Consider the following 17,110-nt stretch of genomic DNA (forward strand, 5'->3'; position numbering starts at 1 on the left):
GTAAACATAAGTAATCAGTAGAAGTACAGGAGAATCAAGTTAGGGAACATTTAAACAAACTGGACAGATACAAACCCATGAGCCCTGATGGAATGCATTTCTGGGGCCCAAGTGATCTGGCCAATGCCATGGCAAGGTCACGCTCAATCATCTTAGAAAGATTATGGCAATCAAGATTGGTTCTTGAGGACTTGGCAAAAGCAAAAGCTACCCTTATCTTCAAGAAGGGCAGGGAGGACAATCTAGGGAATCACAGGCTGGTCAGCCTCACCTCAATTCAGGAAAAACCTGCTCTAGTTGACTCTGTTTTGAGCAGTTGGTTGAATTAGAGATCTGCAGAGATGTCACTCTCAGTCTGCAAGTCTGTATGTTTCAGGCTCCAAAGTAGACAGAGATATGGCCAAGACTGATTGGAAAATGTCATAGTTTAATTTTATTGCCTCTACGTATCTCCACTGGCAAGTCAGTATTCCAGAACAAAAGAGCAATTCCTCAGTAAGAGACTAGAGCACCCATGTCCTCAAACCCTGATAAAAACAGATGAGGACCTTCAAGTTTGTTGGCTACAAAAAGAGTACAATCAAACATGAACTCAAGGAGGAAGCTCAGCTACTAGATCTTGACATACAACAGCATATTGTTAGTTTCAACATAATGCTAGCATGGGTAACTGGAATTTAAATCCTTTTGCTCCAAGGATGTTATTTATACCTCTTTCAGTAAATCCTAAAGTTTCAAAAAATCTGAAAGCATGAGTCATAAAAGTATAATATCAACAATACATTCAGCAATAGATCATTGCTTCCATCATCTTAAACAGTTATGTGAGACTCCACCTGGAGTACTGAGTCCAAGTCTGGAGCCCTCAGCACAGCAAAGACATGGACCTATTGAAGAGGGTCCAGAGGAGGGCCACAGAATGATCAGAGGGATAGAACACCTCTCCTGTGAGGAAAGGCTGAGACAATTGGGGTTGTTCAGCCTGGAGAAGAGAAGGCTCCAGGGAGACCTTCTTGCAGCCTTTCACTGCTTAAAGGGTCTTATAGGAAAGATGGGGACAGACTTTCTAGCAGGGCCTGTTATGATAGGACAAGAGGGAATGGCTTTAAGTTGAACTAGGGCAGATTCAGACTACCTATAAGGAAGAAATTTTTTTTACAATGATGGTGGTAAAACACTGGCACAGGCTGCTCAGAGAGGTTGTTGATGCCCCATCCTTGGAAATATTCAAAGTTAGGATGGACGGGGCCCAGAGCAACATGATCTCCTTGAAAATGTCCCCGCCCATGGTAGGGGGGGTTGGACTAGATGACCTTTAAATGTCACTTCCAACCCAAACTATTCTATGACTATGTTGATGCCAAAACCAACTTCCTTATAAACTGTTGGAGAAAAGACAAACGGAACAAGGAAGATAGAAATATGTTTAACTAGCTACTACAGAAAAGATGATTTGTTCAGTAATTCTATTGGTGACCAACTCTTGTCTTTTGTCTTGCACACCAGTGGTAAGCTAGATCAAGTACTACCAGCATTCAGTAATAAAACGACAACATATCTCATTGTAAGAACATCGAGCACTGTAAGGAACTCATACACATATAACTTCTTTTCATCAGTTCCCACAATGGCTTTACTATCTTCAGTGGTAGGATTTAAATGAAATATTCTTTAGAGTAGTACACAACTTGGGGGGGAATAGTAGTAAACAAGTCAGAAGGGGGGAATCACCTGCAAGATCCTCTATCCCGTGCAGTCACATTTACATTGAAAGAGGATTGTGTGCAATCTGGCGACAAATATCAGAGCCTTAAATAGATGGCCTGCTTCTCCACAATGCAGGCAGTCTTAACAGTAATGAAAGTCCAGGCTCCCCATGAACTGACAAGATTACACTTGTAATGTGACAACTAGACTTGACCAAAATTCTCCTTTCATTGTCAAAAAAGCCAATGTAACTCTTTATCAAAAGGGGTTCTCCCTTGTTAACTATAACTGATACTATGCCAGTGTTTCTGGTTTCTCCTGTTCCTTTTCTTTCTTAAAAACAAAGAAACAAAAGACATCTGACCTCATAATTGCTCCTTTTATATCATCTGCAAATTTCATTAGTGCTTTTACAGGAACAAAGAAGGAAATCAAGGAAGGTTATTTTAAAAATAGATTCACTGAGAAGTGTTTAAACACCTTCCTCCAAATTAGTATGCTGTTTGAGAAGACTTCAGTATAGTATTCTTGCAGCTATTATACACACTTGTACACAAGTCTCCAAGAAAAGTGTCACATGACTTAAGATGTTGATGTGACAAATTTATGTATTGTAGACAGGAATTTCCCGATTCAAAACATGGGCATGAATGAGAGGTTCCTGTTTCTCTCTTTATTCTAAGAAGGGTCTTTGGAAAAGTTTACTAGCAAGGCTGCCCAGAATACAGAGCTCCAGGTTAAGTCCTATACTACCACCCACACTATTAAAGCAAGGACATGATGGCAACACCACAAGTCTACTAACGTGACTTCAGCTCAAGAGTCATTTATGCTACCCGTTTCTGAATGCAAGTTGCTGTATGCTATGCATTTTCATATCTCAGTTCTGAAAACAGATGTGTTGGAAAACAAACCCTTCCTGCTGAGCAAAGATCCACTAAAATCAGAGCAATAACTGCTATGCCACTGTAGATTTCTCTGACTAAAGGCCCATTCATATAAATGAAACCTGGGCTTGCATTTTCAGCAAACACTGCTGTTGAGCACAGTAAGGATAAAGATTTCAAATGCCATGCAGCTCCTGACAGTAATTACCCACTTCAGATAAATACAGATATGTGTGTTAAACAACCATTTGCATGGACAGGTAGTCCACATGGGAAATGCACATACGAAAAAAATAAAAATAACAATTAAAAAAAACACCAACAACTATTTCCCCCCTATTTACTTGTTTAAGGTAGAGGTCACAAAATCATGTAGCGTGAAGAGACCTACTTTGCCATGAAATTAGTTTTGTTGAGTTTGGATACTGGCATAGATTGAAACCTTTTCCTTAAATGTCTGTTCAAACACAGCCAACTCAAGCCTTTCCTTCAAGGCAGTACTTGAAGCTGTTCATGCCTATTCCAAGCTTTGCTACAGTTCAGTCTGTGTAACACGATCACAGCAGCATTCCTTCACATATGTAGAATATAAATAAGAGTATTTCTTTGATCAGCACAATTTAGTCCTGTTTGTTTCTGCTTTAGAGCTTCTTGGAGTGAAGACCCTCACTTTGGTCAAAATGTAGACCTTAATTTCTTGAGAGGAATGGCCGGGCTCCCTGCTGAATTCTCATTCTGCATGAACAGACACCTACAGATAGAGACACCACAGTGGCAAGCATGCAAGAGGTACAGTCTAGGATAACAGGAACTTCTTTTATCACCTACATCATAGCATCAAGATGATGACAGCACCTTCTCTATGCATCAGCTCCTCCAAGGAGGTCTTGCATAAAGCTGTCCTTAATGCGATGTCTATGCTAGAAGGCAGACAGGTAGACTTGGAACTAAAGTGAGGGGTATGATCAGACAGAACTAATAGCGTTACCCCATGCTCAGCTACAAGAACACTGCTAGGTCTCAACCTAAATGCTACTTGAGTACCAAAGTCCCTCAGCATGTCAATCCTATCACAAGTTGTACATCTATATACCTAGAAAGCATTGCGTATTTCTTTTCCTTATGAAGGAGGAACAGGTTCTACTGGCAGCCCCACACCCATTTTTTCAACTTTTGAATGCTTCCACTCCTTCATGTAATAGTTGCCCTAATTCAGCAAAGCATATGTACCGTATTAAAAAAATACGGGCATAGCTCACTACAAAACAAAGAGCAGAAATAAACCACTTATGCATTTCAGCCTCCAAATGTCATCCACTGCCTTCTGCCAATCACTCTCCTAACACAAACAAGACCCACAAAGATGCAAACTAATTCCTAGTTAGGAAGTGCTCACAGAAGTGAGGAATCCAGAAGTAGCCAAAGGATGAAAATGCCAGGAAACAAAGTTCACTGAAGAGACATTTTGGGGTTAGCAACTCAGACTTAAAACCGTGCAATTCTGAACACATCATGATGTTTTTCCACAAGGAAAGTTACAGTATCAACTTCACCTTAGACTCTATGAAGTCCGCTTTGGTAGAAGGACTTTCTTTAAAAAAAAAAAAAAAATACAGTTTCAGTTTAAGAAAGTTACCAAAGCAATTTCATTTCCTTCCCTACCTGTGGGGAATGGGTACAAGAAAGACCAGAATGTGCAAGTCTTGGACTCCTGTTACCTTACCTGAGTGGGATCTGCTGGAAGCTTCCCATGTCATGCATCACCAGCACCAAAGTTCATCCAGGCCTCTGATAATTTTATTTATATTTTTAATGTACAAAAGAAAGCATCCAGCTAATCTTGTACCAGGCTGAAGCAACTATCCAGGTCAAAGATGACCCCCTACAGTGCAGTTTGTTAGCTTATGTCTATTAATAAGATAACAAAATACCTTCCTCCAGAAGCATTTTATGAAAGAGAAACATTCTATGAAATAACATGCATGTGAGACAGTAAGTTACTTTCTGGAAAGCTACAGATAACATTAGCAACCTTTTAAAGCTGAAAACCCCCACAGATATGTTACTTTGTGTGGGTGTGTATAAACACATATGCCTGCATACACGCACGCACACACAGAGGCAGTTCATTTATTAAGAAGAAAATAGTGACTTATGAGAAACTGAAAGCAGCACAGCAGCTCAGTTAACTGCCATGTCCGACCCTCCTCCCATCCTGCCATGTGATCTGGTCAACAAGAAGCAACATATGCACTGAGTTTAGGGTAGATTTACTTTTTGGAGACAAGCTGAGTAAATACACACACACACACAGACAATCCTTTTGCATTGCTGAGCTGAAAGTTACATTAAAAAAAAAGTATCATAAGCAGCATTTATGAAGGTTACTTCTGGTTAGCAGCACTTGGCAGCTGTCAGAGTGCACATTCACTTTCAAAAACCAACATTGCTTAAAGGATTGACTTTTGAATGTTGCTATATTTCCTGTCCCAACCTTGCTGTTAAGAGGCAACTCTCGGCTCCCTGAATACAGCAGAGTGAAACCCAGCTACAGATAAAGTGCAAGAACCAACCCAGGCTGAGCAGCAGAAAGCAGAACAGAATTGCACAAGACAGGCACAACAAAGTGCCACTGAGCCACACCATAATATTTACAATAATCTTGTGTTACAGTTCAATTGCAGCTATTAAGCACTGGGAAGCTGTATGAGAGAAGACTAGCCAAACTAAGACATCTACAAGAGCAGCAAGATACACTACCTCGACAGATCACCTGGAAAAGGATCAGAACAGTAAGAAAGACTTAAGTAAAAGCTATGTGCTAAACTTCACATATAACACATCAGATAGTAACGTGTAAATGTAACACAGACATCAAAGTGAAGAAAAGTCTGCACAGTCTAGGAGTCATTGAGCATTGAGGAAGGATGAGACTCTTCCACTTGGGTCTGGGAAGAAAAAAAAAATATATGCCAGAATTAAAAACTGTCCTTGCTGAAGATGCAGCACACAGAGAAGATACCTGGGAAAGGGGGGTGGTGTAACTGAGTGTCACAGTTTCATAATTAACTCGGTAAAAGCTAATTTAGTGTTTTTTTCAATTCCCTTTACCCTCATTAAAATATCAATTATAATTCAACACTCTAAATAAAATCACTTACCCACCACTAATACTGTTTCTCGACTGCAAGACCGTGATGTTACACTGTTTTTCACCCCTCACATAAGCACTGTGTGTGAAGCTAATCTACCATCACTTTGTAAGGAAATAAATCCTAACACATGGCAAAGTCTTTGGGTCTTGAATAACACAACTTTTAGATTTAAAAGATTTTCTTACACAATGCCTGATGTGTCAAAACACTTGCCATCACTGAATTAGCAGAGATCCAGTTTGAAATCAAAGGCAGCACTCATAAGGGGTTACTGTGTCCACAGCACCCTCAGGAAAGAGGACATAAGTATGAAATTTTAGGTCTATAAAGCAGACCTTAACCATTTCCCCCTGCTGAAGGGAGGGATTTCAGAAAGTAGCCTTTAACCTTCTCCTGAAAGAACACAGATTGACCTATTTCACCACAGTGTTACATGCTGGCAATTCCTAGAAAGCTTCAGCTACTGTGCACCAGCTCACACATCACAGTTAAAGCCCCCTTTGTGAACCATGTTTCCTGTGCTTTGTGGCAACTATATCTCATGACGTAGGCAGGTTTCAGCAGTGGCACTTACATTAGCATGACACTGGGATCCACACAGGAATTCTCCCTTCGGTTTGTGAACAGAAAATGCCACAAGTCAAAGTTTGAGAAGAAACATTTTCAAAACCAGAACTGAGTTAGTTATTCCCAAAGAGGTTCCATCTAAATCTTCACAAATATTCAGATCCAAAAAGAAAGAAAATCAGTTTGATTCAGGCAGGTTGATTTCCTTGCCCAAGCTGCCATTTCAACCATTTCTCACTTGCCACCTTCTGTTCTCCACAGCACCAAGCTCCTGTGTCAGATCAAGTTTTTCACGATACATTTTAGCTGATCAACCAGAGCTGCTTCACACTGTCACCAACCCTCTCTAGACCAGGTTCTGGAAGGAGAAAGTACAGGAGATACCCAAAAGAAGATTTATCAGCTGCAGCAATCTGGACAGTTGATTCATTAAAAAGACATTTCTTAAGGCCTGAACTTTGGTATTGTCAAAATGTTGTATTATTCAGCTGTTCTTGAATTTGACTAGTTCTTAGGTCTCTTAATTTAATTAAAATTTGACTACTTTTGACTAGTTCTTAGGTCTCTTAATTTAATTAAGTCACTCGGGAAGAAAAAAAGTGTTGACAAGTTCTGGTTATTTTGCAAAGCAGCCATTCCACCTCAATGCTGCATCTTCCTTTTGTTTTTAAGAGCACAGTTTCTTCCTCCAGCTCATGTCACAAAGCCTACGTCCTTATCAAACAGAAGCCTGCAATTTTAACGTCGTTCACTTGTGGATGCAGAATTGCCGTAGGTGGCAAGAGGGACAGCATTCAGTCTCCTGTTCCCAAAGACAGGGGGTAGACATTCAAAACCCCACCTGGATGCACCCATGTGTAACCTGCTTTAGGTGGCCCAACCTTGGCAGCCTGGGATGGACTAGATTCTCCAAAGGACCCTTCCAACCCTAATGATTCGGCAATTCTGCCTTTCCCACTCCAACAGCAGGCTCTATAGCCTATGTTAATCTGCACATAACTGTTATAGAAACACTGTGCACCAAAGTGCAAGCAGCGATTGCCTGGGTGTCTAATCAGCTCAGCAATAAAGGGCAATATACTTCAATGCAACCTCCTCATCTGTGATGAAGAAGAATGTTTTATCTGGTTAACTGCAACTCTCTTCGATAATGCATTCTAACAAATGGTCCTTGAACAACAACAACAAAAATAAGTAAATCAGTGGGGTTTTTGACAGTTTCTACAACAGGTACTCCTATCCACTATCAGCCATGCAGTAGGCATCCTTTTATTTAAAAATCAAGCCAGGAGTTAAACAATTGACAAAGGTGAATGATTTATCCTAAGGCAGCAGTAAGCACTCTTGCTTAGGTAACTGGTGATACATTTCCACTGTATAGCCAAATGCCTTATAAGAACTACCCCATGACCAAGTGTATTTCTTGCTCCAGTGATCTATTAGCTTCAGTCATGCTATTCAAATACAACTGCTGGAACACATTCAGAAAGACTAACTCTGAACTTTAGCACTTCAGTCAGAATGTACTGCACAATATGATAAGCCTGAATTTTTTCTAATTAAACAAGCTTTCAGAAACTGTCTCCCTTATAGAAACATTTTAAAAAGCCAAATGAAGCATAGTAAAAACTTTTATTTCTCAATTTACTTTCTAAAAGAGGTAAAATCCTGTAGACAAAATTGGGTATGTTATGATTGCATTTTAAGTGACTGTGTGTTCATATCCCATCTGCATGACATGATTTTTCTGAGAAGCAATTTTATTCACATTGAAACTTCATTCCAAGCAAGTTTCAGCCTGGTTTGGAAAATTAGATTTATGGAAAATGTATTATCTGTCAGACTCTGTAAACAAATTAATTCAGACTCCTCAAACATCCAGCTCTCCTGTCCCTCTCAACAGGACAGCTATATCTTCCAATGAAACTTATCCAATAAAGCCTTGCAGAAGCAAGCAGATAAATTAAAGCTTTACAATGCAGTTTATGTGATTAGTTACAAACACTTAGACAGCTACCTGAGATTGTTACACACACAGTGTGTCAATTTCAAAGAACTGCCTAGTGATGGTAAGTGTAACAATGTATCAAGCCACACAACAATTTCCTGGTTATTACTAAGGTTATCTAGTGTTTTAGAAGAGGCATCTTGCCCTAATGCATCTCTTCAGCTTTGAAATGACTATCAATTCTGGCAAACTCCTTTATGTTCCAACGCCTCACAAGAGATCCAAAGACTGCATGAACAACACCAGCCATCTTATCTTAAAAAGTAATTCACAGTTGTCTAAAATCTCACCCAAGATATTAGCAACCAGCAAATGGGAAGACAGCATCCAAGAAGCTCAGCTAACAGTGTGCCATAGAGCAACAGGAGCCTGCAGAGCCCACCAAGCTGAAAGCAATGTACCACACAGTTAACCACAGATGACACTCCATGAACTTCAACCCACTCGGGTTGCTCTTAAAGCACACAGCAGTTGGGCATTTCCTCAGAGCACTACCTTTCCACTCGGGATCCCAATCACATCCATAAAAAACAACTTTTTGCAGCAATCAAACAGTTCAGTTGTCAAAGGCACCAAAAGCCCCAGTAGCTTATGAAAAAAATGACTCCCTTTATCAGCTTTAGAGTTGTTCTCTGCATCGCCCAGAAAGAAAGTAGCAAACAAGAGCTTTTCTAAGTTTCACAGCAATTGATTACACACAGAAGCTACCAGGAAAACTGGATCCATGAAGGCACTAATGGTGCATGGGACAAGTTACCTAAACCAAAAGATCAGAGTTTGGGCTTTTTAAATTTATTTATTTTTATTTTCTTTTATTTTTTAAACAAGTATTCTACCTATTTCCCAACCCTGGTAATGGTCTGTACTGCAAAGATTTGTCACATATAGTCTGTCTTTCCACAGTCCAACCTCCCTCTGAATGGGGAAAAGAATTAATTAAGAAAATCATGTTGCAGCATCCTCTTCCTCACAGTTCCTATCAGGTAGATCTGAAACAGTAAAGCTCTCCTCCACTTCACCGAGGGCTGCCAAAGACTCAGTGTCCATCGCATTCTTACCCCAATACTGGACATTAATTAAAGCAAACATTCCTCTAGACTCACAGGGAAGCCTAGGGATGCAGCTGTGCCTTTCTACCATTGAGCAAAACACCCCTCAGCTCTGCAAGTGACCAGAATTATAGATATCAACCCTTCCAACTCTGGGGACAAATGAGGATTTCCCCTTTCAGAAGAAATCCAAAGAAGCTATGACTTCAACTTCCAGGTTCACCACATTTATGCAGAAGTCATGCTAGCAATGGTATCAAGTGAGCAAAACCCACAACAGTGAAAATAGCTTTAGCTTAAACCTTCTGACTTCTTCACCTCTTCCGAGAGCAGAGTTGATTCAGCAATAAAAGAAAGGAACTGCAGAATCCATTGAAGAAGCAGTGGTTTTCCCCTTCTCTTCACCACCTTCATGCATATTTGGAATGTGAGGGAGGTGTGTTCTTTGGCAGTTGCCTTCTGGACTCCCAAAGAGCCAAGCAGAATAGGAGAATAGCAGAATAGGACCATCTCCCTCGCTCCACCCACAAGCCCTCAACAACAACAAAAGCAAACAAAAAAAAAAAACCAAAAAACAAGGAGATGTGGTGATCCTATAGTTTTGCACAGTAGTATGAGGGGAAGACATTTATCCCATACAGTTGCCTGAACACAATGAGGACAACAACTAAAAGTTAAAGAAAGCTTAAACCAGGCTGGCAGGAAGACAAACTTGACATACTGTCCATTGGTTTGCCTGACACCAGCTGACTGTTCCAGTAGTCCTTCACACCAGCAGCAAAGCAGCTGAAATTCATCCCCGATGCAACTCCAGTGAGACTAATAGGTTTCCACAAGAATGAACCAGGCCCTGTTACATCTAAACCCAAACCCACTAAAGTTTCACTGAAGCGAAATTGCAGGAGTACAATCTATGGATAACAGCTGGAGAACATTAACTCTCCCCCTTCCTCTTTCCCGGGGTTAACTTTTTTCTTTCTCTTCAGACAGGAAGCAGTCATATACCCTACTGCATAATATAAGGACTATGGGATATAAAGACAAGCAGAAACGGATTACAAAGAGCACCCTAAGGAGTTTTTCTCTTTAGCAAAGTTACCCTGCTGCACCCCCTGAGCTGCCTCATTTTAAGCCACGCCGCTGCCCCTACACCGTGGTTTGAAACAGCAGTTACATCTCACTTTCTAAAATGAATAGAGTTAAGCGTATTCGAAGGGTCTCAGCGCAGTGGGAGCCTAAGGGCCGTGTCCTGGATCCCGGCTGCGGAGATCGAGAAGGAAGGGGACAGCTGTCCGGTGGGGTCCCCAGCTGAGGCGCCTCTCGCCCGGACACCCCCCGCCCCAACTGGAGTGACCCCGCTGCTACCCCAGCACTCCTCTTTCTCCCTTCTCCTACTCACCCTCGCTGCCGTACTGCTTGCCATTGTTCGCGCCCATCCTGACGGCTTCATGCTCTCCGCCGCCGCTTCCCCACGCCGCCGTGCAGCATCGCGACCGCGGGTGATGGAGAGGAGCCGGGGAGGGTGATACGGAAAAGAGGGGCTGGGGGAGCCTGCAAGAGTTTTCACGGCGACATATCCAAAGCAGCCTTGTAACTTCTTTCGGGTGGCCGACACCCTCCCTGTCCGCCCCAAAAATGAAAAAAAAATCAAGTTAAAAAAAAAAAAAAAAGGAAAAGAAAAGCGGGAGGGATGGGGAAGGAATCAAAAATGAAGTTTCCTGCCGGGAGTCAGAGCAGGGAAGGCGGCTCCAGTTATAATCCACAAACAGGACGGCCCCCGGGCGCAGGCTCCACCGCCCCGCGGCCGGTGCTGGGGCTCCTCCGGTGGTTCACCGCCGCTCCGCCTTCCTCCTCCTCGTAGCCCCTCTGCCGCCTCCCACGGGAGGCAGCCGCCAGCCACTTGTTGCCCGGGTAGGGAAAAAGGGTAGAGCTGCCGCCGCAGACTTTTGTTAGCGACAGGCGCCTCCTCCCGGCGTCCAGCGCTGGAACGATGGAGGGAGGGAGGAGGGACGAAGGATAGAGCCGAGAGCCGGGCGCGGCCTTTAAAGACACAGTGCCCAGCCTGGAGGCTTCCTTTATAACTCCCGCGGTGAAGCGCTGGCGGTGCCCCAGCGGAACAGCCCGGGGACCGGCCCCGTCCTCCCGCCCTTCCTCTTGCAGGGGTCTGCCCCAGGCCCTGCTTAGCACGCCCCGGCCGTGCTCTGCCCAGGGTTTGCCGGACCACCCCCAGGCTGCATTTCGCCGTGCAGCCCCAGTCCGAGCTGTAGCCTCACGGTGAGGGCAGCGGGCGCTGCGAAGGGGACAGAGCGTCCAGGGCGGAGCTGGGGACTGTCTGCCCTGGTGGCAGCCTCGCGGCCCCCTCCAGCCCCGTGCAGGTCACAGAAGTTGTCGGAAAGCTGCCCAGTGAGCAGGTTAATACCGAAAATGCCGGTCCTGAGAGGGTGCTTGTCCTGAAAGGGCTAACACCAAACCTACAAAAATAACTATGAAGTTTGCTCAAGACAACTACGACTCATATTAAACGGTAATCAGGATTTAGCAAAGGTTTTTTTGGGATAGAGTCAGATTGAAAAATAAAAAAGAAGGATGAATGGTTGCAATAGGGGAAGAGACACCCTGGAGCAGGCATAGAACAGCAAGCCAACCTGGTTTGACACCACCAACAGTTGGAACACAAGAGGTTCCACTTAAACTTGAGAAGAAACTTCTTCTCAGTGAGGGTGACGGAACACTGGAACAGGCTGCCCAGGGAGGTTGTGGAGTCTCCTTCCCTGGAGACATTCCTGTGTAACATTATCTAGGTGTTCCTGCTCCGGCAGGGGGATTGGACTAGATGATCTTTCCAGGTCCCTTCCAATCTCTAGCATACTGTGTGATACTGTGATACTGTAACAGTTGTCCTGCTGGCATCCTGCCGGGCTTCAGCCTGATCATACTGTGGCATTTCACAACACGGACTCAAGGTGATGAGGAGACTCAAGTCACACTTTATTACCACCAAGCCCTTTTTATCCCCTTGTTCGGTACTTTCCGAAACTGCACATACATACAACGTTCAATCTCACTGGCCCTGTAAAACTCTCCAGGTAACTAGTCCAATCACAGTGTTGCAGACCCCCTCACAACCCCCACATCCTCTGGCCTTCAACACCCCAGCTCATCGCCCAGGGCTTGTCAAAGTGCCAAGGCCTAAGAGCTCATTCCTAAACTGTTCGCCTTCTCTCCCCACATCGTACTGGCACTGTGTATGGCAGCAGGTTGGAACTCGACAAACGGGGGTCTACACCCCAGGTGCAGGGGGGTACTTGTGGCACATACGTTAGTACAGGGAGCAGCACAAGTACACGTAACTACACCTGAAATATGGAGGTGTGTGTGAATAGGGGGACCCATACCTCTAGAAATGGGGTATGTGTTTTTAACCCACACAGCCTAGGGAGTGGCATGTCCACGGTGTGCTAATGTGAGACGAGGACTCTTCAGGATTAGTTATAAAAGGCTCTTCAAAAGTTTATAGCTGTTCACTAACAATTTGCAAGCATCTACTATTGTGGTTCATGTGTTGTATCGCTGATACTGCTCCTCAGCACACAGCTCACTGATTGCCAGGTCATTACATGTCCTTATTAAAAAGACAAAACCGCTTTAATCCTGATTTGATTTAAACCAGGAGTTGAGCAGTTTTCCCTGCACCATACTATGATCTTATGTAAGAAAAAGCCTGTCTTCCTGAATATATCACACCACACACAAGACAATTACTGCATGTACAGATAATTCTGAGCAAATTACATCTTTGTCAACATATGCAAATGGCACATGAAACTGCAGAGACACAAGCATCAGTGCTGACAGCGCTACAAGGAAAGTTTCCAAAACCTGAGGTTTTGGGTATGGGAGGTGAACTCAAAAACAACAACAACAAAAAAACTGTATGCATTTTAATTAAGAACTGGGCTAATTACCTGAAACTGAAATTAGTGCCAGCAGCACAGCTAACTGACAAGTAATTGTGCAATGTTAATCAGGCTCTAATCTCATCAGTTACTAGTCATTAACGTGTCTCCTTGTGGAAAAGTTTTGGTTCTGATTCAAGATGACACACAGTCTTTAGATCTCAAAACTCAGTGAAGGTCTGGTTGCCTTCTGGGGTCAGACTCATCAATTGACCACCCCAAGTTTTTTTTTAAGGAAAATGTGAATTAGTCTAAAATTATCATTTTCTGTAATCAAAGGTTAATTGCTAACCACTGATATTAAACAATCCTTCTACTGTGCCAAGGCAGGCAGGCTTTGAGACAAGTGTCTGCTTTTAACATCCTCAGTTTTCTCTTTGAGTTACCTGTTCAGGGGGCAGGGAAGAAGGAATCTTACTTTGATAAAACAGTAAAACAAACAGTGCAAGGTTAATGTTTGCCGCACAAAGGGAGCAACAGACTGCTAACAAAGACATACAACCAAGCACTTTTTTTCCTGCCATGTGGCTTACAGGGTTTGTAAGGCTCACCCCAGACACTTGCTAGGAACTAACCTGTGGGGAGCAGGATGTTAAGGAATAACCCTAGGGCTCTCTATGGCACAGTAGCCTACTTAACCTGGGGAAGGACATCTGTGCTAGCATGACCAGCCATGCTGTCCTCCTCCCCACCAGCGCTGTGGTACAGTGCTAGTCCCCAGCTGTAGAGAGCACACGCAGGCTGAAACCGACATGTGTCCCTGCTCCATGTGCAGCCCAGCTGCTCTTAATCTTAGACTGAGCTACAGTTATGGGAGTAGCCACTGCAAACAACTCCCTCAGCATCCTCCCAGCTCCTCTTGCCACGTTGTGTGCTGTGCATCCCATGGCAGTCAACCACCTGGAAGTTTTCCTCTGTGAGTCAGAGGGTCAGGAAGGCCAGCAGTATGACTTCTTACTCATAGAGTGCTGCGTATTTATTGCAGCAACTTTTCTTGCACATCAGAGAGAAATGCCTCAGGCTGACTGGAAACATCATCTCACATAGACCCAAGTGCTTAGCTGTATGTAAATAATTTTAGGGGATTCAGAAGGAACAGAGCCTCCATGAGAAGGAATACAGCAGTTTCCCTGCAAATTCAAAATATGATGCACCACAAATACAATGACTCCCTTTGCCAATGAGTATTTGCTCATAAAGAATAGCATGGGCTGGTGTGTTGCGAGACAGAAAGTTCAGCTGTCAAGGGAGCCCCGTGAAGAATAAAGACACTGGACAAATAAGTTACCACTCTGTCAAGGTTACGGCATAAATCCCAGGAATATTCTGACATGACCAGAACAAAAAGGAAAGAAGAAAAACCCCACCCCTCTCCTAAAAAATCCCAGAAAAGCAAAAACGCCTAGTGAAGAAAGAACATCTTGTAGAGGAGATCTGAATTCATCTTTCAGATGAAGGACTGAATATTTCTGCTGCACATCCCATTACACTCTTACTAGAGGAGAATGACATGAAGGGCACATGGGTAAGCAGTGAAGTACCAAATTCATTTTGGTACAAAGACACAAAACTCTCCTCAGAAATGTATTCATCACAGATATACTACTGACACTTGGTAAGGGTTCTGTGCAAGGCATTTAGGACAGCCAGTCCTGGAGCTTCATATGCCTAAAGAGAAGTTGGGAAATGTTAGTTCAAAGAGGACCTACAAGTTTCAGCTAAGGCTGAGTCATTTTATAGCACTTCAGTATTTACCAAATGCTTGGTTCATTGTGGGATTCACTGTGGGAGTCTGGGAGGGCTATTATCCCTAGCCATATGGTTTGGGACTTACTACCATCATGGTGCCTGTGGATGAGACTTAAGAAGATATTTTCTCTTAAGTTTCAGAGATATTTTGCTCATTCTTGGCAAAGTTACATAGTAGTCTTTTTATCTGTGTCTTCCAGTTGGTCAGTACTTGAAATACAGATTTATTTATATACAAATACAAAGGACTGGCAGAAGTCTCTTGGCTGTGACTAAATTAATCTGCCTGAACTACATCATGTAATTCCTTTGTGAAACTGTTTACGATAACCCTTTAAGATACCCTAGCCTTCAAAATGGTGCAAAGAAACTGAAAGCGCATCAGTTCTGACATTTTTTCAATGATACAAAGAAGATCAAGTACTTTCTGTAAGGACAAGAACAACTTTGGCGTTTGCTGCCTTGCAGTATAAACAGTGTGAGCCAACCTAAGTGGGGAGGAGATGGAGTACTGTCAACTATCAGTTTTGTAAGACTGGGAAACATTCACTGTTATATGAGATGTTCTTTCTTATATTGCCATTTCCCTTCTTCATGAGGAGATATCAATGTATTTTTCTTAGACTTGTACCTAGTCCCAGCAAGAGGAACTTGGAAATTATCATGGCTGAGGGAAGAACAAGAAAGCAATGGGCCAAAATGTTTCTATTTGGATGTGTTGCTACAGTTGTTCCTGGGAGTGTTTGTATGATATCTCTATTCATTATGGGCCCCCCTCTGCGGTGGATTAAATGTCTCATGATGCACCATTTTTCTATTCCATGAATAAAACCACAGCAGTTTTGGAAGAAGTATCCAAACAAAGGGTTCTGGATAAAGAAAATATAATAAAAAATTTGAAAGCAACTGAACTATTTCCATAAGGCACCCTCACAGCAATGCCAAGATTAAATATTTTGGCTGTGGAATTTTTGCCAGAGTTGGTTTTGGTGGATATTTTTCTTCCATTTTAGTCTAAGCTTTCCTCTTTGAAATAACAATAAGCAAAAATCAAAAACATCCAGCTACTTCCAACTAGCTTTATATCAAACTTCATTTTAAAAGCCATTTGTCTCCCAGGCCCTCAAATTCCAGCAACAAAAATAAGACTAGTTTCCGATTTGGTGTAGGAAGCTTTAATTTTTCATACTTGAGACATTTTAAGCATTAGTTTTCACACTTTGCTTTTAAATAAAATGCTGGGGAAAAAAAATAGTATCCTTTTAAAGACAGCAGCCAAGTTATATTTTTTTAATTAATTCTACTTTTACATCACCATGTTCATATGCTGCATATATTTTGTGAATGCTCCATGATAATATCTGTGTTGACTGCTTTTGGGCATTCTAAAGTGAAAAAGAATCCAAAAGAAATTTGATTAATATGTTGCTGGCAACTTACAGTGATTATCAAAAGCATATTGTTTTATTAACTACAACATGATCTATTAATACCATCTACCTTCTAAAAGAAAAAAAACAACAATCTAGATTATCTTCATTTTTATAGATAAAAGTTATGGCCTTATTGCAATATGACCTGTGCCATTTCATCCTTAGTAGCCATAGTATAATTCTGAGTGACTTGATCTACATTTCTAAAAAGCTGAAAGATCTAAGGGTAGTTCAGATTGTATTTTCAGGGGTAGCTTTTAGTAGAGCCTGTTCTGCTGGCTGAGAACTCTCATAGCATCTCATTGCATGAGGTCAGGCTTCTCCAGCCAAGTAAAGGCTTTGGTCCCACAGTGGCTTCAATGGGTCTGGTTAAAATGCATTTAATCCAGGTGGTGCTCAAGTTCTAGGACACGTTGGACTTTAATAAGTTTGTCTTAGAATAGGTGATGATGGGTCACAGAACAGATAAAATACAGGCAGTTCTATCAAATAAAGATACAGTTTTAGTTTAAACTTCTGTCAGAAGTTCAACTAGTTCAAATCTTAAAAAGTTTTTAACTAACCTGAGATTTTAACATTTTTTGGATATTTCTTTTTCA

The 17,110-nt window shown here is 42.3% G+C and overlaps 1 protein-coding gene across 1 annotated transcript in view; it reads right to left on the reverse strand.

Annotated features, from left to right (window-relative positions):
- Positions 1–10,867, reverse strand: part of FBXL7 (F-box and leucine rich repeat protein 7) — a 180,148-nt gene extending 169,281 nt beyond the window's left edge. The window contains exon 1 of the mRNA XM_057428838.1: positions 10,773–10,867. Coding sequence (XP_057284821.1) covers positions 10,773–10,809 — 37 coding nt within the window. The 5' untranslated portion in view covers positions 10,810–10,867. The remainder of the gene's footprint in view (positions 1–10,772) is intronic.
- Between the last annotated feature and the right edge of the window lie 6,243 nt (positions 10,868–17,110).

This window comes from Pezoporus wallicus, unplaced genomic scaffold, assembly GCF_028554395.1.
Source record: "Pezoporus wallicus isolate ANWC-B61680 ecotype Strahan unplaced genomic scaffold, APGP_CSIRO_Pwel_v1 contig_6658, whole genome shotgun sequence".
Classification (NCBI taxonomy): domain Eukaryota; kingdom Metazoa; phylum Chordata; class Aves; order Psittaciformes; family Psittacidae; genus Pezoporus; species Pezoporus wallicus.